This window comes from Sus scrofa, chromosome 10 (genome assembly GCF_000003025.6).
Source record: "Sus scrofa isolate TJ Tabasco breed Duroc chromosome 10, Sscrofa11.1, whole genome shotgun sequence".
NCBI lineage: Eukaryota > Metazoa > Chordata > Mammalia > Artiodactyla > Suidae > Sus > Sus scrofa.
The window spans coordinates 11,668,259-11,692,281 of NC_010452.4; the positions used below are offsets into that span (position 1 = coordinate 11,668,259).

Genomic DNA, 24,023 nt, shown 5'->3' on the forward strand with positions numbered 1-24,023 from the left:
CCCGACCCGATCTCTCCAGTCTCTTTGCACCCTGTCCGAATTGTCCTTACACACCAGTGGGGACACCCAGTGGGTTCTTGGACCCGCTGGCAGTGATAAACAGATTTTCCCTGTGTTAGCTGTAACATTTCCTTTGTGTCTAAGTTGAATTCTTTCGTCTGAATATCACACTCCATATGCTGTCGTCTTCGGGGCTTGGAATGCTTTTGCTACTCAACAGTTCTTGCTGTAAGAAGTGGGGAAGGGGGGACCTTCCTTATGGTGACTTGGAGCAGCCTGGCCTAACTCGGTGCTCAGTGCAAACTCTTAAACACGCTTCCTACAGCCGCTTTTCCGGGTGCTCCTCTGTCTCTAGCTTATTCACACCGTCTGTATTCTCTCAACCCCCATCGTGGGCCAAATCACCCACTGAAGTTCGAAACCAACGGAAACGTTGGCAGGAGTGCAGCCTGGAGGCTGTCTCTGCAGGTGGTTACCTGGCTTTGACAACTGCCTCTAACGCTCATTAGCTGTGTGAGGTTGGGCAGAATAGGAATCTTTTGGCACCTCAGGTCCTCCTCTATAAAATCTATTCGTACCACATAGGATTTGTGTGTGTGTGTGTGTCTTTTTGTCCTTTTTAGGGCCGCACCCGCGGGATATGGAGGTTCCCGGGCTAGGGGTCCAATCTGGAGCTGCAGCCGCCGGCCTACACCACAGCCACAGCAACGCCGGATCCTTAACCCACTGAGCGAGGCCTGGGATCGAACCCACCACCTCATGGTTCCTAGTTGGATTTGTTTCCGCTGCACCACGATGGGAACTCCTGTTTTGTTTTCGTTTGTTGTTTATTACAGTTGATTTATAAGTTGTCCCAGTGTCTGCTGAACAGCTAGGATTGTTGGAAGAGTTAAAACATGTTTGAATATGGGTCAGGTGCTTAGTGTCTGACACATAGTGAAGTTCTGTAAATGCTGACTCTTACTCTTTTTAATGAGTGAGTGGACTTCATGATTTTACTTTGTATGACCCCTCTCCTTCCTTCCGGTCACCTTTTTACCCTCGCGCCTTTCCTGGTGATGCTGGCCTCAGCAACCTCTTTGATGAACGCGTTGCTTCTTCCCCTTCGTTCAGTAGCATATAATCCCTGTCGACCTCCCCTTCTTTTTTTTTTTTTTTTTTTTTTTTTCTTTTTGCCATTTCTTGGGCTGCTGCTCCCACTGCATGTAGAGGTTCCCAGGCTGGGGGTTGAATCGGAGCTGTCGCCGCCGGCCTACACCAGAGCCACAGCAACTCGGGATCCGAGCCGCGTCTGCAACCTACACCACAGCTCACGGCAACGCCGGATCCTTAACCCACCTCATGGTTCCTAGTGGGATTCGTTGACCACTGCGCCACGACGGGAACTCCGACCTCCCCTTCTTAGCGGTCCTCATTTCTGCAACCCGTGGGTCTGTGCTTTTCATGACCCTGCTCCTTTCCGTCTAACCCAAGGTGCTGTGACCATTTCTGGCCTCTCACTGTCGACCAGCCCCTGGTCCACCCTTCCCATGACCACCTTCTCCATCATAACGGTGCTCATTTTTTTTTTCTTACCCCCTCTCAATTGTTAAAAGTTTCAGACCCCTCTTTCCTGTGTGCATTTCTCACTGGAGTGGAGGTTACCCCAGACTCACAATAGCATGCAGGGCGTCTTTATTTACGTAACCTACCAAACAAAGCAGAAAGGAAGAGTACTTTGTAACCCCACAGCTGAAGCAGTGCACCTGTAAGTAAGCAGAGCCACTTACTGTGCTAGATGGGAAAGATCTTGGACTTTGGAAGAAACTAAAAGGTAAGGGAGCAGAACAATATGGACTTTTTAAAAAATAGTCTATTCCCAAAGAAGCATAATGACGGATAACAACACCAGGACTAGTTTGGCTGTGGATCAACGGAGTCCTGATGCCTTTTATAGGTAATCTAAGCTCTCTGCCTTCTAAGTCATTTGGACAGGTGTTTCTAAAACTTCCAGAGAGTAGACTCATCTAGGAGTTGCCTGATTAAAATGTTAACTAGGACCTCATTTTTATGTATTTCCCTAAACTCGAGCTAACCTGAATTTTAACTGCTTAAGGTTCTACTTAAACTTTTATCTTTGGCTCACTTTAAAAGGATGATCCTTTAGGCAAAACGAATCTCTGGTGCTAAGACCCTGAATGTTGGTTACTTCTGATTATGATTATCCATTGGAAGGGGCACACGTGAGCCTTTTGGGTTTCTGGGAAATCTCGTTTATCTTGATCCGAGTGGTGGTTATATAGACGTAGAATCCATCAAGCTGAGCACTTAAACTCTGTGCATGTCACTGAGGAGTTGATGAAATAGGCATGGCTTAAAAGAATGAGGGATTTAAGAATCTCTCCCCTTTAATTTTATGTCTTTAATGTTTTTGTTATAGTTGATTTGCAGTGTTCTGTCAATTTCTGCTGTACAGCAAAGTGACCCAGTTTTATATATTTTTTCTTTTTTTTTTTTACATTATCCTCCATCATGTTCCATCACAAGTGATTGAATATAGTTCCCTGTGCTATACAGTAGGCTCTCACTGCTTATCCACTCTAAATACAATAGTTTGCATCCACTAATCTCCAAATCCCTGTCCATCCCACTCCCTCCCCTTCCTCCTTGGCAACCACAAGTCTGTTCTCTATGTATGTGAGTTTGTTTCTGTTCTGTAGATAGGTTCATTTGTGCTATATTTTAGATTCCACATGTAAGTGATATCATATGGTATTTGTCTTTTTCTTTCTGACTTCACTTAGTATGAGAATCTCTAGTTCCATCCATATTGCTGCAAATGGCTTTAATTTTCAAATATTCTTTCTTGTTCATCCATATACCCTTGGAAGGCAGGGACCATATTCTCCTGATGTTTATATTCCTGACGATGCAGTGGGAGGGCGGGCGGAGGCAGGAGGAAAGCTCAAGGGCTAACATACTCACCCCTAATAAACTAAGCTCTACTCTGAGCTACCACCTTGGTGTTTAAAGATGTAGGGAGTTCCCATTGTGGCTCAGTGGGTTAAGGACCCAGCGTGGTCTCTCTGAGGATTCGGGTTCCATCCCTGGCTTGGCTTAGTGGGTTAAGGATCTGGTGTTGCTGCAAACTGTAGCATAGGTTACAGATGTAGCTCAGATCCCGTGTTGCCTTGGCTGTGGTGTAGGCCAGCAGCTGCAGCTCTGATTTGACCTCTAGCCGGGAAACTTCCATATGCCGCAGGTGCAGCCGTAAAAAGGAAAAAAAAAAAAAGTATATATTTTTTGCCTTGATCTGAATATAGCAAAGTTAAGCTGCATTTTCGTTTTGGCATCTGAGGCGGGTTCTGCGTTCTCGCTTGCACGGTGCCTTGTTTGCTTTCCCACTCGCGTTTTCTGTCCGCCTCTTATCTCCCTATTTTGGTACTTGAGGGTGGAAATTGTATTTTTCCTTTTTACTGCTCGCAAGTGCTTGGTGTATTGGAATTTTTAGGGTGGAGAAGAGACAACAGAATGAATGATTTAATAGTGCTGAGAAAACGAAAGGCTGTCCTTCTGCCGAGCCTCCCTCGGGGAACGTAGGGACACATCTTTCCCAGCCTTTGCCAAAGACTTGGTGATGGAAGTGAGCCAAGATCATAAAAAGATTAAGTTTTCCATATGGAAGAGCCAAATTTAGGGCCAGGAAGTAGGAAAAGAAAGGGTGTTTTTAACATTTATGACGAGAGAAAGCCCTGGGATTCTACATGCGTAAGCTTTTTCCTCCAAAAGACTTCAGTCTGTGACCTAAGTCAGGTTCTGGGAAATCTTACGGTGCTCAGTTGACTTAGAATTGACTGTGAGTTTCCTTTGCGAGAAGTATCTGTGTCCCGGAAAGTATATGGGAAACATGCTAACACACTGCCCTGGAGGTTCTTGGAGTTGTCTTGTTATGCAGTTGTTCTCAAGGAGCTGAGAAATGTTTGAAATTTCCTTTAGGGTCTTTTTTCTAGAGTGTAATGTGGCAGGTGTATGTCATCAGTGAATTAAAGTTCTTGTGTTTGGTTGGGGACCCATTTAATAATCTCTTTTGATCTTTCACTAACTCAAGTTGTTTTCAGTTACAAATGCAAGAATAACACTGTAAATGTATTAGTTCTTTCAAGGGAATTAGGGTTTCCTAAATGTATTTTGTCCTGGGACTTGCCTACCTTGAAGCCAAAGTAACTAAAACAATGTGAAAAGAATTGGATCGATGGGAGTTCCCGTCACAGCTCGGCAGTAACGAACCTGACTAGTATCCATGAGGAGGAGGGGTTTGATCTCTGGCCTCGATCGGTGGGCTAAGGATCCAGCATTGCCTTGAGCTGTGGTGTAGGTTGCAGGTGGCTAGATCCCGCATTGCTACGCCTTGGTGTAGGCCAGCAGCTGCCGCTCTGATTCAAACCCTAGCTCGGGGACTTCCATCCATATGCCCTGGGTGTGGCTCTAAAAAGAAAAAAAAAAGAATTGGATCAATGGATCCACTAGGACAGATGAAACAGACCACAGTCTGTATTAAACTTAAATACGGTCAAACTCCTCAATAACTCAGTGGGCTCCTGACGTCCACCTAACCCCATGCTCAGACGGGCCAGGCTCAAATTCTGATCTGCTGCTCACAAGGCAGCTCCCTTTCAGGAAGTGGGGAGACAGGTGCGTCTCCATAGCTCCATCACTCTCTCAGCCCAGTGTCTCCAGATCTGTCTCCCAGAACGGGCACCAGCTAACTGAGAGGTTAGAGTCCTGGAAGGCCTGGGCAACCTCAGAATCCACATTAGTCCCCATTGATAATTAAACCAAGTGGACCAGCTATTATAGATGGCACCAAATCGTGTTCTGGGTGGCTTTGGTGGCTTTGGGTGGCTCAGCCAGACCTTGGACATGCAGCCTCCTAGCTGCCCTGGGGCACTCCGATTGGCACGTTGTGCTCACAATAGCAAATGCTGTGTATTTTATAAAAATGAACTTTTGGATTCTACTTTCCCCCTTAAAGTGAGGCCTTACAGAAACTAATAAATGAAGTATCACAAAGTAAATTGGGCTGGTGCCTAGATTAGTAGTAAGTGGAATAGGGAAAACTGACATTTGGATCAAGGATAACTCTTTAACTGTAAAAGTAGTCATCAAAATTACAAAGGAAAATTGCAGCTATTGAAAAATCTAAAACACACGTCAAAAAATCATGTTGAAAATATCAGAAACCAGGAAAATTTTGATGTTTCAGGGCTTTAACACAGGGCTCTTATAAATGGGACAGATACATATAAGCAAAAGAGACAAAGTTATATATTAATATGGTTATATTGTGTACATATGTTAAATGTGGAAATATAATGGAACATTATGCAGCTATTAAAAATCATGTTTTCAGAAGGTTTTAATTTCGTGGAAAAAACTCATAATCAGAAGTGATAACACTTTAAGCTTCCAGTATGGTCCTGACTGGGCGCATAGTTAAGGCATATATTTAGGCAAAAAGGAAAAAATCCTGAAAAAAAATAGATAAAGAAGAATTACAGAGTTAAGCCTGTTTAGTAAGAATATGGGCTGGCTGATTTTTTTTTTCTTTATAATTTTTGGCTCTTTTCAGACTTAAAAAAGTGTGTGTCAGTTATATAATCAGAAAACAAAACTAACATTAAAACCAAAAATCTAGGCGTTCCCATTCTGGCTCAGCGGGCCAAGAACCTGAGTAGTATTCATGAGGATGCAGGTTCCAACCCCGTCCTCACTCAGTGGGTTAAGAATCCGGCGGTGCCGCAAGCACGGCATAGGTCACAAACATGGCTCAGATCTGGCGTAGGCCAGCAGCGGCAGCCCTGATTCAACCCCTAGCCAACTTCCACATGCTGCAGATGCAGCCCCCCCCCCAAAAAAAACCCCAGAAAATCTATCTCTTCAAAGCATCTCATTTAACTCATGCACTCTTTCCTGTTTGCTCTTTGGGTAAAAGCCATTAGGTTGGTGACCTCGAGGACTCCTGGCCACTCCTTACCAGTGTCTTTGATAACCTGGCATGGTTTCTCCTTGGACACCTGCTAGCACAGGTGTGTCACCACCGTCACAGCTCATCCCTCTTCATGCCCCATCGGCCTATCTAGTCCTGTGTTTCATTCACATTCATCCAGCCATTTAAAAAGCCAGTCTCTCCAGCTTGTCACATAAAGAGCCAGCATTCTTTTTCAAAGCGTTTAAAAGCACTGCCTCTTACCTACCTGAGTGGGTGTGGGTGTGTGTGTGTGTGTGTTACAGATTATTCATATGAAGTATTTCAGCTTGGGATTTAACGACAGGAACCTGGCTTCCAGCTTTTGCCAGGGCGGAGTGTTGAAATACTTAGGCGATGCCTTGGGTTCTCTGAAATTCCTTAGGTGAATGCCGTAGAATTTCACAGCAGGAAAGGACCTTCGCAGTTGTGTAAGCCTCGATGGGGAAAGCGAAGCCAGAGAGGTTAGCATCCGAGATTAATCCCCCATTAATGATAAGTCTTCTTACTCCTCGTGGTGGTCTTTTTAATACATTCTCCTCAGAGTAAGTTCCTCAGCCTGGTTTCGTGGTGTTGGATACGAGGGGTTTGGGCGTTGCAAACAGAATCTATGCCGTTATGAACTGAATCCAGGGAACTTGAAGTTTTAGCCTGTTGCCCCAGCACTGGGCTGTGAACAGGGACCTCACCGCCGCCTGACAACACACAGCCCAACACATCAGGGTTTTCCTCATTTGACTTCAGAAAATTCTCATTTGTTCTCAGTCTGGTTCTTTTAAGCATAGTTGATATATATATTTTTTTTCACCTCGGAACTTGAAGAAGAAAACTCTTTTCTCTCAGTATTATTTTTATAAAAGCTGTGTTCGAGTTTTGCTGTGATCTTTTTTAAGTAATGCTTTTGACAGTTGAGTTTCAGAAGTTTAACTTTTAAGGTAAGGGATAAATATGAGAAAATTTAGTTGAGGAAGAAAAATCAATTTCAGTATCTGTTGTTGTTGTTCTTAAAAGTGTAACTCAAGAATGTCTATAGAAGTTGAGGGAATAATCTGGCCTCCTGGCCAGTAAAATGAAGATCTCTCAACAGCTGCAAAGTATTGGTTACCCTGTTGGAATTCATTTTGATACAGTGGATTTTTTTTTTTTTAAACTTCCTCATCCCCAAAGTTTTTTGATAGCAGGTGTGACTTTTAACCTTCCAAATTCAAACGTGTATGGTACTGAGTAATTTTGTGGGGGGCCAAAATAATCCAAAATATGTGGGAAATGAATTTTAAGATGAATGATCCTATAATATGGAGCTCAAATAAAAATTATTACATTGAACAAAATGTAGACATGTTATACTAGAAATTGAAAACCAGTGTTGTTTCTCAGCAGTGTTAGAGAAAATAATCGACACATTTGTCAATTATGATCATGTTTCTGCTTTTGATTCCTATTCTAATTGATGAAGGCCTCATGCTACTAATAAAAGAGATAACTTACTTTCAGAAATGCAAATAGCCCTTCACTGGTTTTAATTAACATACAAACTCTTATTTCTGTAATTTGTATACTTTGTAATGAAAATGCAAAACAATTTTACTTTTTACAAATAAGACCCATAAAATTGTGAAAGTAGGGAAATATTTGTGTGTCTTTCTTTTCTTTTCTTTCTTTCTTTTTTTTTTTTTTTTTTTGTCTTTTTGTCTTTTTAGAGCCACACCCGAGGCATATGGAGGTTCCCAGGCTAGCGGTCGAATCGGAGCCGTAGCCACTGGCCTACACCACAGCCACAGCAACTCGGGGTCCGAAGCACGTCTACAACCTACGCCACAGCTCACGGCGACACTGGATCCTTCACCCACTGAGCAATGGTGGTGGAATGAATCTACCACCTCACGGTTGCTAGTCGGATTCTTTAACTACTGCGCCACGACAGGAACTCCCTTGTGTGTCTTTCTTACCTTAATGAAAGTAGTGGAATAAACTGATAAGCCCCCCAGAGGTACTTATAAAACTATGTCCTCAACGTCCAGACTGGCCTTCTGGACAAGCTCTTTGTGTTGTAATTCACATTATCAGTAACTTCATTTTAGTAGGCACTGCTACTATTTTAAATTCACTATCTAAATATAAGTGAAATGTAGTTTTAGGCATTTCTAATTGTACTTAGAGCACATCAGTATATATAAATATTAAATAACCAAGAGTGTGGACGTGTGTTATACATAGACTATATAATCCTTGGTTGATCCAAAAGTGCACCAGAATTTTGTCTTGTAATATATATATATTTATTTTAATATTATATCTAGTATATTAATTATGTATTTTATATTTGCACACTTAATTCTATTTATATAATAAATATATAATTGTAATGTATAATGTATTAATTATATATAAGTAATGGATAATATTATATGGTATGTGATATATAATAATATATATGTCTGACAGTAGATACCATAATTGTGATTCACCCGTGTGTAAGATTCTCAGAGGCTTCGTGCCTCATTAAAAGAAGATGCAAGTCTTTGCCATTTCTTTTCCTCTCAGCACTGTATGCCTAGAACACCATGCTGGCTCCCAGCCTGAGCTGATCTTTATTTATTTATTTATTTATTCATTCTTTTTTTTTTTTTTTTTTTTGCTTTTTTAGTCTTTTCTAGGGCCACTCCCACGGCATATGGAGGTTCCCAGGCTAGGGGTCCAATCGGAGCTGTAGCTGCCGGCCTACACCACAGCCACAGCAACACTAGATCCGAGCCGCGTCTGCACCTACACCGCAGCTCACGGCAACGCCAGATCCTTAACCCTCTGAGCGAGGCCAGGGATCGAACCCGCAACCTCATGGTTCCTAGTCGGATTCGTTAACCACTGAGCCACGACGGGAACTCCTAATCTTATCTTTAGTGTTTCCTGCACCTTGCCACCTGATCATTCATCCTACAACAGTGTTTTCATCATATCCATTCCTACTCAGAAACCTTAGGCATTCCGTCGTACCTCAGGGAAAGGAATCTGACTAGGAACCATGAGGATGTGGGTTTGATCCCTGGCCTCGCTCAGTGGATTCAGGATCCAGCGTTGCCGTGAGCTGTGGTGTGGGTCACAGACAAAGCTCGGCTCTGGCATTGCTGTGACTGTGGTGGAAGCCGGCAGCTGCAGCTCTGATTTGACTCCTAGCCTGGGAACCTCCATATGCCCTGGCTGCAGCCCTAAAAAGACAGAACAAGAGAGAGAAACATTAGCGGCTTCCTCTTTCTCTTGCCCACGTCACCCCTTCCTGCTCCCGCGCTATCCCCGGGTCCTGTCGACATCACTCACTGCCGTGGGAAGGCATCTAGTGTAGCTCTTGGCACGATGTTTGTTTCCTGTCCCTCTGCCACCTGTTTATCTGTCTGAAATCTGTGTGTCCTTCAAGACCTCGTTCACACTCTACTCCTCGTGTCAAGTTCGGGGGCTCCCCTTTGGACCACTCTGTTCTGATGTTATTTCTCTGTCGCCCATTCACTAGTACTTTGTACTAAACGTTGTCCTGATTATTTTCTTGTATTGTTCTCGCATTGTTTCTTGTCTGAAAGTCATATTTTCCTGGCAAATTGTGCCAAGCCGTGGTTCAAGCTTTTGACTGTGTGGGCTCTATTCCAAGACCTACTGAACCAGATGCCCGGGGAGGACCCTGGAAGTCTTTTTTTAAAATAAGATACCCAGGTGATTTCAGTGAAGATGGAATGACGTGGTGTCCTTGCAACTGAGCAGTAGCTACTTGAATGGAACAAAATTAACTGTAGAATTTGCACTAAATATGCTTTAAGTTCTTTGAAAATGCAGGATCTGGGTATAGTGTCCCCTCTCGTCATCTGCTTTGCAGTTAACTGGGTGTCCTTCCTCCCCAGATTCTTTATCAGTGAGAGAAACTTCCAAGTGGAATATTTCAGCTACATGTGCCCGAATGAATGCATTTGCAATTTCCCTTCATGACCTTCTTTTCACTGCCTTTACCTATGCAATGAATTCATGAATATATTCTCATAAAGAATTCAGAACTGCAAAGTACAGCTTGCGATTCCTCCCCCGTCAGAAACAGGGCTATTGATTCACCGCCTTCCTTTCTGAATTTTTAACATACGTTTACATATTTTATATGCTGTTTCTCCCATAAATGCCATATGAATTATTTTAAAACTTCTCACTCTGCCTTGGCGCTCTTTCCGTATCAGTGCGTGTACGTGTGTGGGTTCCTTCTGTAGAGTATTCCGTCGGATGGGCGGACCACCACGCGTTGAAGCATCCTTCTGTGACTAGATGGCCCTCTCACTTTTTTCCGTACTGTAAACCACACCTCAGTGAGCACTCTCAGCAACACGTGCCGTTTGCTCTTAAATAAGGGCTTCCTGTCCTGCTCTCCTTCCCATTTTTGGTTCACAAGCCACACCTCGTGACATGCATCGGAGGTGGCAGCGGAGGGCGGAGGTTGTGGCCCAAAAGTACAGGATGGCGTCCTGTGCTTTGACCTGTGCCGTCTAGACCCGGCTGTTCATTGACGCACTCTGCCTCTTGGCCCTTTCTCGCCTTCATTACATGGACACCCTTTGTTTTAGGCTTTCTTACTGTTCCAACAGTTTCCTGTTCTGATCAGGCTTGTGGGTGCGAGAGAGCACCTGCTCATCTGTCCTATATTCGGCTTGTAGCCAGTGCCATTTGAACCTTGTAAAGTTCATCATAAAGGCTGGCTGTGCTCGTGAAGAAACCGCTTGACCCTGACTTCTCCTCAGTCTCCTGCGCGGCTGCTTAACTGAGGCTCGATGCCGTTTCCAGGCCACTGCTGGCGCCGAAGGCGGTGTGGGCAGTGGTTAGGTGTCTCTTCCCTCGGCTAATGCTCCACACATTATAGAAAACTGACTCACGCAGCTCATTTTTATGTATTATCCATTTCCCGCAGGTCCTGAGAAGTTACAGGGCTCATTCAGGATCATTAAACTTGACGTTCAGGTTCCAGACTTTACCTCACGTCTGTTTTTAAAACACACACACACACACACACACACACACACACAATCTATTCTTTTTCAGGTTCTTTGCCAGTATTGGTTATTCTAAGACATTGGATATAGTTCCCTGTGCTATATGGTAGGTCCTTGTTGTTTATCTGTTTTTTTGTTTTTTCTTTTTCTTTTTAAGGTCGTACCCGCGGCATGTAGAGGTTCCCAGGCTAGAGTTCCAATGGGGGCTGTAGCCGCCGCCTACACCACAGCCACAGCAATGCGGGATCCAAGCCCCATCTGCGACCTACACCACAGCTCGTGGCAATGCGGATCCTTAACCCGTTGAGTGAAGCCAGGGATCGAACCTGCATCCTCATGGATGCCAGTCAGGTTCACTAACCGCTGAGCCATGGTGGGAACTCCCCACTGAGTTTCTTTTTTAACATTTACAGAGAACTCAGTATGTCTCAGATGCTCTTTGAATGTTAGTCTTCCATTCCCAATCTTTTCCTCGCTCCCCTGGCTTATTTGCTCTGTTGTGTAGCGGTGACACTCTGGTGGTCACAGCAGTTTGAGACATCCAGATGACCAGTGCTTTTGAGTCAACATCTCTGGAACGGTCAGGACACGCCTTAGGCAAGTCCTTGTGGTTATTGTTATCCTTCAGATCGCTTGACACAGACCATAAACATTTAGCTCTGGCGCATGAAGATGAATTGGAGGCCACGCTCGGCTTGTCTACAGGGTATCTGTTTCATCTTCACGAAAGAACCCAAGTGTGCCAGTGATGATTCATGGAAATACTTCGCGATGGAGATTGGTTTTGTTTCTGTTGGAAATCTTTTAAAGAATGCTCCCCCAAGTGTGGATTCTTTATTTTCAGATATTTTCTTCCTAACACACCAGCTCTGAACCAAAGTTTTTTCTTGCAGAATACGCCTTTACACAATGGCCAGGGGGCACAATCCAGTGGGACTAAAGTAGGGGACTATGGAGACTAAAATGTGCTACTTTAAGCCAGTTCTTACTTAAATCCATTTCTGACCATGCAGCGGAAAATCGAGGTCCCTCAGCGCGTTTTAGCTGTTCAGAAATGAACCAAGTTCTTTTTGCCATAGTTTTGATTTTCCTGGATGCTAGGAAGAGCCGTTTGGAATTTGGGAGACTTGATACTGTCCCTGTCAAAGTGGTGAGGTTAATTCTGCAGCTCTGTCAACAACCGAGTTTCCCCCACCTGCACCCTCCCTGCTCTCTTCCAGAAGTTGTAGAGAAAGAGGGAAAGGGGAAGGAAACAGAGATACAGACCATTTGCAGCTTTGCTACATTTTTTTCAGCTTTCTTCCTCCCGCATTTCTTTTCTTCTATTACCTTTGAAAAAGTTGCCCCTTGCCTCTGTATCTGCCCCAACCCCCACTGTCATGGTCACCCCCCGCCCCGAGACCTTTAGAGTCTCATTGTCGCTCCCTTGACCAAGATCTGTGCACATACCACACTTCACTGGTCATCCGAGGGCTGGAGCCAAGGTTCTCAGCTGCCGCTGTAGTTCTCAAGTGGGACGTGTCGGGGCAATTAGTTACTCATTATGAGCACTGAGTCTAAGTGCTGCATTTTTTTGTTTGTTTGTTTTCCTGAAAGCAGAGTTGAGCTTAGCTCTGCACTCATGTCCCTGTCACCTACTTACAGACAGAAACGCTTTCTTGAGTGGGAGAGAGTGACACTCCAGCCAGCCGTCTGGAAAGTATTGGAAACCAAGCGGGTGGATGCCACAGCCTCTGGGAGTGTGCACAGAGTTTGCAAATGTCATCTGCCTTGGGGCTTTTTCTCAGCAGGAAAAAAAAAAAAAAGACTAAAGCCCTAACCAAAGAACAAGCAGATGTTCCCACCTAAGACAGATTATCATGTTTCCATTTGTTTTGGGATGTTTTTTTGGCAGGGGTTTTGACCAGATGGTATTAAAAGGTGAATGAACCTTGAAAAAAACATGGTTTCTCTCTTGTTTGTTTGTTTTTCCTAGTTGCTATTTAGCAACCCTAGACTAGGGAGGAAGATCATTCTGCAGAATTTATTAGATAGCGACTAAGAGCAGCACCTCAGAAAGACTGTACGAGAGGGCAAGACGACTTTGGATCATGAGACTCCGTGGTGCATTTCCTTGCATGCCGCCTTAAGCAGATATGTCCTGGTAAGAGATTGTGAGGGCAGAATTAATGATGCAACACCATAAACCATCAATCACACAGGTTTCATGTTTTACCTGCACTTGTGGCTTGGGTGTTTCAAACATCTGTTTGTCATGTCCATTAGTCTAAAAACTTCAAAGGGATCTCATGTTTTCCCTGGAGGTATCTTTGTGGTAACCTCCATTTTTCTTTTTCAACTGGTGTCCGCGATCTCTCCTTATTATCTCGAGTTTGACTTAAAATGAAGTCTTTCCTCAAGCAGAAAGACTGTGATGACTTGTTGTTTCTGTCTCTTGGGAGTAAACTAGTCATAGATCCATGATTGGCTCAGTTAAAAAAAAGTTAGTGGGCTGAGTAGGAGGAAGAAGAATGTTTGTATTTCTTACAACCCGAAATGTTTATAATAAAATAGCTTTTTTTTTGTTACAACTCCCTGGGATGATCCATCCCAGGCTGTGGCTCTGGGGATCACCTTAGGTCTAAAGACAGCAACTTCTGTTACCTTCTCTCTTGCGGAAATTCAAGAGGTAGTTTTGCAGCTGTGTCACATGAAAGCTGGGAGTGAAAAATTAAGGTTTTGGGGAGTTCCCATCGTGGCGCAATGGTTAACGAATCCGACTAGGAACCATGAGGTTGCGGGTTCGGTCCCTGCCCTTGCTCAGTGGGTTAAGGATCCGGCGTTGCCGTGAGCTGTGGTGTAGGTTGCAGACACGGCTCGGATCTCGAGTTGCTGTGGCTCTGGTGTAGGCCAGTGTCTACAGCTCCGATTCAACCCCTAGCCTGGGAACCTCCATATGCTGCGGGAGCGGCCCAAAGAAATAGCAAAAAGACAAAAAAAAAAAAAAAATTAAGGTTTTGTGTACAAGCTAAGTGACTGGCTTCTTTGGTCAGCATCTTACTCTCCCTCTCTGTAAAAATAAACTTTCTCACGTAGCTCATTTGTAGCTTCCTCACTGGTGTTCAGGTAGCATGTTCTTCCAAAACACGTGTGGGAGTTCCCGTCATGGCTCGGCAGTAAGGAACCCAACTAGTGTCCATGAGGTCTCGGGTTCCATCCCTGGCCTCGCTCAGTGGCTTAAGGAGCTGTGGTGCAGTTCGCAGACACGGCTTGGATCCAGTGTTGCTGTGACCGTGGCGTAGGCTGGCGGCTACAGCTCCGATTGGACCCCGAGCCTGGGAACCTCCATACGCCGCAGGTGAGACCCTGAAAAGACAAAACCACAGCATGTGCGGTGAGGGGCACGCAACTCTGTGAAAGCACGTAACCCGTTCACTCGTGCACTTGAAGTGGGTTAACTATGCGGTATGTGGGCTATATATCTCAGTAAAACTGAGATTTAAATATCAACGTGTATATATTTGAGAAGATGGGGGGTTTCCCTTGGTAGACTCCCCCCCTCCCCGATGAGATGTCCTTCCTGACGTCTCGAGCAGCAGGACCTTTTCACTGAAGGCTCATCTTCCTCTCCCAGCATTTGACTTGCGTGCTCGCCAAAACTACGCACGCCACGTTGTCCTCATGCCGTTCCACTAAATTTCAGAAAGAATCCGTTTGAGTATAGTCTCTAAAAGAAAGGGTAATTTTGTGAAAAGAAAATAGTGGGTTTGGAAAAACTGGACAAATGATACCGAAACATTGATACTGAATTACGCATGAGGGAAACCACGGTAAGAGCTTTGGAGGAAAATCATCAAAGTTTAGATTATCTGTTGTAGTTAGTGTACTCAGGATACTCACAAGTATCCTAAATCCTCCAAAACTGGGACTCACAGGCAATGCAGTGTGATAAGTAAGAAAAGATGGCCAGGAGTTCCCACTGCGGCACAGTGGGTTAAGAACCCGACTGCAGTGGCTCAGGTCACTGTGGATGTGAGGGTTTGATCCCTGGCCTGGCACGGTGGGTTAAAGGGTCCAGCGTGGCTGCAGTTGCAGCTCAGATTCAGTCCTTGGCCCAGGAGCTTCCGTATGCCACGGGTACAGCCATTTAAAAAAAAAAATGAAGGAAAAGATTGGCAGCTAAGTATATGTTTAAATTTGTTACAGCTAGGAGTTCCCTGGTAGCTCAGTGGATTAAGGATCTGGCATTGTTACTACTGTGGGGTGGGTTCAGTCCCTGGCCCAGGAACTTCCACATACCACTGTGTGGCCAAAACAAGCAAACAAAGACAAAAAACAAACAAAAAAATTGTCACAATTAGATACTTAAGAAAAGTGTATGCACTTTTTTGGGGGACATGCCTGCAGCATGCGGAAGTTCCCAGGCCAAGGACTGAACCTGCACCATAGCAGTGACAAGCTGCTGCAGTGACAACACCAGATACTTAACCCGCTGTGCCACAAGGGAACTCCTCTGGCACTGTTTTAGACTTTTTTGCTTTAACTTTTCTGATTAGTCATCAAATTAATTATTCTTGCAACACTGATTAAGAGGGCCTCTATTACAGGATTCAGAGGCAGAAACAAACTTACAAAACTCAGTAAAGTGGTAAAGGAACTTAGGATTGGCAGATAGGAATGGGCTGAAGTTACAAAAGGTGTGTGTGTGTGTGTAACAGAGAGAGAAATAAACAAATAGAAAATAAAACTAAATTTACCTCTGTCAATATTTATGTCCTCATTTTCTTGCTATCCACTGACTACTAACTTCAAAGCTGTTGCGCCTGAGAAAAGTAATAAAAGATGCTCATTCAGGAATCCAGCAAACTCTGACCTGACGTTCACGAAGGGCTGTACATTATACTAGGTTACAGAGATGTGAACACAGACTAGTTATGGTCCCTGTGTGTGCTTTTAATGTCAGTTTTTAGCTTTTAAATATGAATTCTCTTTATTGTACATGTATAAAACAGCCTTTTGGGGGGAGAGCTTCTTTACTAATGCCACGAATATTGGTCTCAAACATGTTCTCTTATGCTCTTCTTACTGGAAACTCTGACTTAAAATTCCATTCCTCCCCAAAGAGCTAATACTTCCTTTCCTGTATGACAAATTAATATTTTATTATCATCCCTGTGTTGGTTTTTGTCCCCTTGCTGTTACAGGCAGACACATACAGGACTCAAAACAGCAAATCAGGGATCCAGAAACATGAGTTCTCTCTACAGCTCTGCTCCTAAGACCTTGAATGGCCAGAGGCAAACTGAAGCCCGTCTCTAAAAACAGGACTGGGATGGAACTGAAATGCGTATTTTCCAAGATTTTTTTTTTCCAGTGCTTGTAATTTCTGGGATTGGTTCCTCTTAAGCATGTGCATATAAAGCATGAAATTCAGAACATAGGCGTCTTTCATGTCAATGGATTAATGCAAAATGCATTCTAGAATGTAAGTTCCATGAAGTTTGATTGCCTCTTGGTTTCATTCATACTATACCAGGAATGAAGTAATTTTTTTAAAGAACGAATGCATATATATTAGTGAGACATATAAATGGAGAAGGAAAATAAGAAAGGAAACTTTAGGTCTCAAAGACATTCGAAAATAGGGCTCTAACTACCGGCAGAGGAATAGCTTGAAGCAGAAAAATGAGAAGATAGATTTTTCATTTTGTTTTGATTCGTTTCCTTAAAGTTTGGGGTAGTCTGATGGAAGATTTCAGGTTAGGAGAGAATACACAGGTAGGAAATTTATTCATTTATTCAGCAGATGATTAAGTATCCCCTCAGTGTTAGTGTAATGGTTATCAAACTTTGTGATCTCACAACCCCTTTGTACTTTCCAAAAATCATTAAGGATCCAAAGATTATTTTTTATATATGGGTTACATTTGATGTGTACCATGTTGGAGTTGAAACTGATTAATTTAAAATTTTTAATTTAGTTCATTTAAAATAATCACAAGAAGGAGTTCTTCTGACTAGTGGAAATGAATCTGACTAGCAGCCTTGAGGACACAGGGTCGATCCCTGCCCTCGCTTAGTGGGTTAAGGACCTAGTGTTGCCTTGAACTGTGGTGTAGGTCGCAGACACGGCTCCGATCTGGCATTGCTGTGATTGTGGTGTAGGCCGGCAGCTACAGCTCCAATTCGACTCCTAGCCTGGGAACCTCCATATGCTGCAGATGTGGCCCTAAAAAGACAATGCATAAATAAATAAATAAATAATCACAGTAAGCTCTTTGCATGTAATATAAATAACATTTTTATGAAAAATAATATACTTTCCAAAATGAAAAAAAAGCTTAGTGAGATGTGAGCGTTGTATCACATCTCTGCAAATCTCTTTGAAGTGCAGCTTACAAAGAACACAGCAGGATTTTCACATGTGCGCTCAGTGTGTTGCAGTCGGCCGTTCAGTTGAAAGATATGAGATGATGGAGAAAATCCAGCCCTGGACAGGAATGGAGTTGGAAGGGAGGCCCTCACAAGCCTTGGGCAGGGTCTCAGGAAATCTCAGGGGCCTTCATCGCAGGCTGTGAGCGCCCGTGTCCGTGAGAATCTGGTGAAACTTCGTGGTGAACTTGGTAGCTCAAGAGGGGTACAATATTCCTGTTTCTAGTTGAGGGAGGTGTGGGTGTCCCTTTTTTTTTAAGTGTAGGAGGATCCTCGCAAGAAGCAGTTGAGGCTGGAGACAGGTGAGTGGCTTCCTGTGGGAGAGACGAGGGCGTCTAACGCAGGTTAGGTGAACAAATGTCGCTCCCTCCCTGTGTGACAGTGATTCCCTTAGGAGCGTGGGATGAGAAGCCAAGAAGATGCCACCTACTGGGTACCAGATGCTCAGCCTCCATCATTCAATCCCCAGCCTCAAAGAGAATGTCTTTTTTAACCCTTCCAGGATTCTCGCATAAGGAGAGATAACAAGTCAAATGTTAAATGCATATACAGAGCATTTGTTCGTATGTTGATACCTTGTTTCTGATTGTTTTTCTTTGCTTTTTTTCCAGACCATCCAGACCGTTCAAGTTACCAAAAAGGTAAAGTAGTCTGGATCATCTTATTATATCATTCTATGCTTTTTCCCTTTTAGTATTTTCTTTACATTTTGCTGCTGTTTTCACCTTCCTCGTTCATATTTTTGTGTGGGAAAAATAAATTTCCCCTGAGTTGGCTGCTTGAGGAATTTTATATCTCCAAAGTGGTTCTAATCCCAAGGCAGACTTTTAACCTTTAAATTCTTTGGAGGTTTAATCATTTATATTTGCACAATTATTTTGAATTCTCTCCTGTCATGTATTGGCTTCTCAGTGTCCTACTTACTGATGAGAGAGAAACTGTTCGGCCGGTTCCATGACTTGAATTCCTGGGAGTTTATTTCTGATTGTTGTCTGGGTTTTCTTTCCAAAAATTTTGTTACCATGTTAAGATGGAGGTATTCTTTTATGTGGGAATTTTCAAGTTTTAGCTGCTTAGTAGAAAAGCAAAATTTTAAATGGACAAGAGTTTGTGGGGAAAAAAAGCATTATCTCATCGGATGTCCTTATACATTTGGTTCTAGGTATAATATTCAGAAATCCTTAGTGATCTTCAAAATTCATTTGCTGAAGATGCTCAGATGCTGATAACTCTGAAGCCTACCGCTGGAGAGTTACCCTCTCTTTGGCGTAAAGTTATTACATCAATTTTAATTATGTAATAATTAAATGTAATGATTAAATGTAAAATTGCTTTTACATTTAAAAACACATTACTTTTGAAAATGGCAGTAAAGCAGGCATAGCGTAAAATTTACTGTTTTAATAAAAAAAAATACAATTCTTTGGCATTAAATACAGTCCCATTATGTCACCATGATCCATCTCCAGAACTTTTTGCAGCTTGTGAAACTGAACCTCTGTACCCTTTAAATAGTACCGACTCCCTTCTCCCTCCCCCCAGCCCCCGGCAACCACCATTCTTCTCTTTCTCTATGAATTTGTCACTCACATACCTCGTAGGAGTGGAAGAGTATGGTATTTGTCTTTTGGTAACTGGCTGATGTCACTTAGCATAATGTCCTCAAGTTTTATACGTGTTATGGCACGTGTCAGAGTTTCCTTCCTTTTCTTTTTTTAGTGGCTGCACCTGCGGAATATGAAAGTTCCCAGGCCAGGTGTTGAAGCCAAACCATAGCTGCGACCTACACCATAGCTGTGGCAATGCTGGATCCTTTAACCCATTGCCCTGGGTTGCGGATCAAACTCATGCCTCTGCAGTGACCCAAGTCACTGCAGTCAGATTCTTAACCCACTGAGCCATAGTGGGAACTCCTTCCTTTTTAAGACTGAATGATATTCCACATCGTTGCATATACACATTTTGTCTACCCAGTTGTGCCAAAAAAAATTTTTTTTGGCAAAAGGATGAAGGGAAGAAGTCATACAAGTAAATATGGCATATTAAGAAAATGAATTTCTGGAGTTCCCATCATGGCTCAGTGGTTAACGAATCCGACTAGGAACCATGAGGTTGCAGGTTTGATCCCTGGCCTTGCTCAGTGGGTTAAGGATCTGGCATTGCTGTGAGCTGTGGTGTAGGTTGCAGGCTGGCTCGGATCTGGCATTGCTGTGTCTGTGTGTAGGCCGGCGGCTGCAGCTCCGATTAGACCCCTAGCCTGGCAACTTCCATATGCCTCAGGAGCGGCCCAAGAAATGGCAAAAAAAAAAAAAAAAAAGAAAGAAAGGAAGATGAAAACCAAGACAGTTGACTGGAGCAATTTCAGAAGAGTCATGAGAGCCAAAGGCAGGCCCTGAGGGGTTAAGGCTTGGAGGCTGGTTGGGAAAAGGCGGCCTCAGGCCCATGGTGCTCATACTCTGAAGCCTGGCTCTCTGCTCAGAAAGGAAGGGGAGAGAGGGGGCAGTGTGGCCAGAAAGGAGCAACGGGCAGGAGAAAAACAGCTTTGAAAGTGAAAGGACAGTTTCCTGTGCAGGGGGGTCGAGTGCAGTGCCAATGGTCCATTTAAGACAGGCCCCGCATGATGACCCTGGAGCATAGGCTAGCCCTGTCAGACCCTTCGTTCAGACCCTTCGTTCATCTGTTTTAACAGTGACTTCTGTATTTTTCCAGACTAAACCCCCAAATCAGGCGGCCGAGGATCTAAGAGGATGTTAGGGGACTTTCCCCTTGGATTCTCGGGAGGATCCAGCAGGGCAGGAACCGCCTGGACGGGGCTGCCAGGCAACTGCCCGCTCCCTCAGATGCCCTGTCCCCACCACCCCCCACCACCCAACATTTCCATCCAGCCTGCTCGGCCTGTTTCTCTGTCTGGCAAAGATGAAGGGAGATGAGTCCTTCATGCCACACTACCTTGACCGCACCTGCTGGAAAGGTCGCGGCACTTTCATTCAGTGACGCCGCGGACAGCAGTACAGCCTCGAGGAAACCTGCCACCTGTCGGTCCCTGGGGTCACAGAAGTGGTGTGTGTGTGCAGTGATGTGGTGTCTAGAGTTACAGAAGTAGATAAGGCAGAGGGAAGACAAGCCATCACATGGGGTGTGCAGAGGAGCATATTACGGTAAAGGGAGGGGCCCTTGGAAAGCTTCCTAATGCACATGCAGTTGACTTTTCAAAGAAAAGACCATGCAGGGAGTTTATTCTAATTTAAATTTAGAATGTGTATCTCGAAGCCAGACTCACCATGAGTGGAATTAGGAGGAGAAATACAGCAGTGAGGTTTTTTAATTTGTTTTTTAGTCTTTTGTCTTTTTCTGGCCACACCTGCAGCATATGCAGGTTCCCAGGCTAGGGGTTGAATCAGAGCTGCAGCTGCCAGCCTCCACCACAGCCCACGGCAAGGGGCAATGCCAGCTCCGTAACCCACTGAGCGAGGCCAGGGGTCGAACCCGCGTCCTTATGGATGCTACTCGGGTTCACTCACTGCTGCACCATGACGGGAACTCCACATATTTTTATTATACTTAATTTACAACGTTCTGCCCCATTCTGCTGTATTGCAGTGAGATTTATAGGCCATTTTTAATTTCCTTTACTTCTCCAGTTTTCCTGCTTTCTTAGGTTCTTGTCTTAATATTACAACCCTTGTCTGGGTTTCCTATTGTACACAAAACTTGCGTTTCCCATGTGGTGCCCGTGGCTGCACAACCTCGTAGCACAGGGAGCGGGGAGAGCAGAAACAGCCCGGGCGATGGCGTGGCGTTCGGGAGAACCCCGGTCTGAGGAACGGCTTCCTCCCCGAGCTGCTCCGTGAACCTGGGATGGGAACCCCACGTCTTCAGGGCGAGCAGTTGTCTTAGGAGAGGTTCGCAGAGAAACACGGGCCGTGTGAGAAAGGGGAGCTGTGATGTAGGAAAGGTTAAACGCCTTTGGAAGAAATGTCCCAAATTCACTCACGTGCCAGCAAGTTCCCGTATGTGGAGATGGTGTAGAGCATATGCCAGAAAATCAAAACCAAATGTTTTCAAAAGCAAGAAAAGCAGTTATTGCACGCGGGTTTTAAGCTTGCTGGGCCTGTGTGCAGCTCTTTCAAGAGCACAAAACAAAAAGTCATTATATGGGTACATTAAACCCCAGTGTGGAGACGAAGCAACGTGGGGCCCCATGTCCTCTGTGGATAGCATGTTTGTAGGTAAAAACGCACAGCTTGTGGTGTGTTTGCAAGAAAATTGATCCATGTAATCTAAAGTATAACGAGTAATTGTGTGAACCTGGGACCTGTTCGTTCCTATTTTAAAGGTCTCCGTACAGGACCCTTTTTAAGTCTGAAGCAATGAACAGAAAGTCTCACATGCGCTATTGACAAAGGACTTGATGGCTCCGACCCAGTTACTTTCATCTTAGTTTGCCTTTGGTGGAGGAGGAAATAAAGCAGAGAGAGGACAAGCACTGGGTGTGTTCTAGAAAGACGGCAGCTTCTGACCACTGGAGTTTACATTTGAACAGCTACAATCAGCATGTTATGATTTACATGTTTTCATTACATGCAGAATTATTCTTAAGAAGTTATTCCATCTTACCTAGCATAATTTTTCCTTAATGAGTTTTTAGATCCAGCATTTGCAGTCTAGTGGATACTATTCAATTTGAAGTCCTTTGGATCTAGGGTGGCTTAGGAATGTAATTTTTTAATTTTTTATTTTCTTTTTGCTTTTTTTTTTTTTTTTTTTTTTTTTAAGGGCTGCACCAGAAGCATATGGAAATTCCCAGGCTAGGGGTCGAATCAGAGCTACAGCTGCCAGCTTAGACCACAGCCTCAGCAATGTAGGATCTGAGCTGCATTTGTGACCTATGCCACAGCTCATGGCAACACCGGATCCTTAATGCACTGAGCAAGGCCAGGGATCGAACCCACATCCTCATGGATAATTTCAAAAAAAATTTTTTTTTGAATTTAATTTTTAAATGTCAGTTTTGGGGAAACATCTATTTGTAGCACGTTGATTTATTCCTGATGCCTTTTGTTTCTCTGTGTTCGAAGCCAGAGATGACAGCATGGTGGTTAAGAGGCCAGACCATAGAACCGGCTACCAGGCTTCCTAGCTTTATGACTTTTCTTTCTTTCTTTTTTAGATATAATTGACATGTAACATTATAGTAGTTTCAGGTGTATAACCTAATAACTTGATATTTGTATATATTGCAAAATAATCACCACACTTAGTTAACATTCCTCACCACACAGTTACAGATTTTCTTCTTTTTCCTGTAATGAGAACTTTTAAAATCTGTTCCCTTAGGAACTTTCAAGTATTCAGGACAATATTATCAAGTGTGGTCACCACACTGTACATGATTGATTACATCCCCAGGACGTACTTGTTTTATTAGCTGGGGGGGCTTGTGGTTTGAACATTTATTTAACCTGCCTATGCCTCAGTTTCATCTCATCAAGTTGTTGTGAGAATTAAATGAGACGATAATCTACATAAAGCATTAGGCAGCTGGAACGCCCCGTGAGCACAGATGGTTATTTTTTATTTTCCTAAGGTCGCTTTTAAAAGAACAATAATGAAAAACGCCCGTGTGAGGGCTCCCTTAAGGCATAATTCTGTCCTATTTGAACTTCCTTACTGAAGTTTAGTTTGAATAGCTCCACAAAGCCAGATTATGAAGTTGAGAGATCAGAATATAAAAATCAGCCATCTATTTTGAGAGACACATAGGAGGAGCTTTTGAAAAAATGATGTTTAAAGCCATTAGCTTTCTTTCTTTCTTTTTTTTTTTTTCTTTTTTGTCTTTTTTGTTGTTGTTGCTATTTCTTGGGCCGCTCCCGAGGCATATGGAGGTTCCCAGGCTAGGGGTCGAATTGGAGCCATAGCCACCAGCCTACGCCAGAGCCACAGCAACGCGGGATCCGAGCCGCGTCTGCAACCTACACCACAGCTCACGGCAACGCCGGATCGTTAACCCACTGAGCAAGGGCAGGGACCGAACCCGCAACCTCATGGTTCCTAGTCGGATTCGTTAACCACTGCGCCACGACGGGAACTCTGCCATTAGCTTTCTTTAAACTGCTCACATGCTTTTAAGGAAAAAACTCAAACTATATAAGCAAGAAGCCTATTTCAGATGACCCAGAAAGAGCCGTCACAGCAGCCCGACAAGCTGACATTGTTGAGAGAGAGTAATTATCCACAAGGCAAATGTCTCTCTAATAAAAACTCAAGAAACCTTAAAGTTGGCAGAGTACATTTTCAATTTTAGAAAAGTTTATCTTAGTCAACTTCTTTGGAGTACTCGATTCTTGTCGAGATCAGAAGTGTCGAGTTAATAAGCCAGGATCTTAGGGAAGGGCCCGGAAACAGGCCTTTCTACAGCTGCTGCTGAAGGAGGATGCGGAAAGGGTGCTGGAAGAAACGGCTTAAAGCTGGGATTTGGTGACAGGCGTTTCTGGGTGTGGTGGGAAACTAAAGCCAGGCTGTGGTGATTAGAGAGGGAAGGGAGGGCAAATACTTGAGTGTTTGTTCTTCTCATCAATAGACGGTTCCAGCCT

General features: G+C 43.9%; 1 protein-coding gene across 15 annotated transcripts in view; it reads left to right on the forward strand.

Moving 5' to 3' along the window:
• The window catches only part of DISP1 (dispatched RND transporter family member 1), a 183,536-nt gene that overhangs the window by 141,906 nt on the left and 17,607 nt on the right, over positions 1 to 24,023 (forward strand). For 12 of the 15 annotated variants that reach the window (XM_021064356.1, XM_021064349.1, XM_021064360.1 and 9 more), the window contains one exon: positions 18,042 to 18,071. In XM_021064356.1, the coding sequence (XP_020920015.1) occupies positions 18,042 to 18,071 (30 nt within the window). Of the gene's footprint in view, positions 1 to 5,817; positions 6,550 to 11,350; positions 13,163 to 18,041; positions 18,072 to 24,023 lie in introns of those variants that run through there. The other 3 variants (XM_021064361.1, XM_021064362.1, XM_021064363.1) reach the window with 3 other exon arrangements.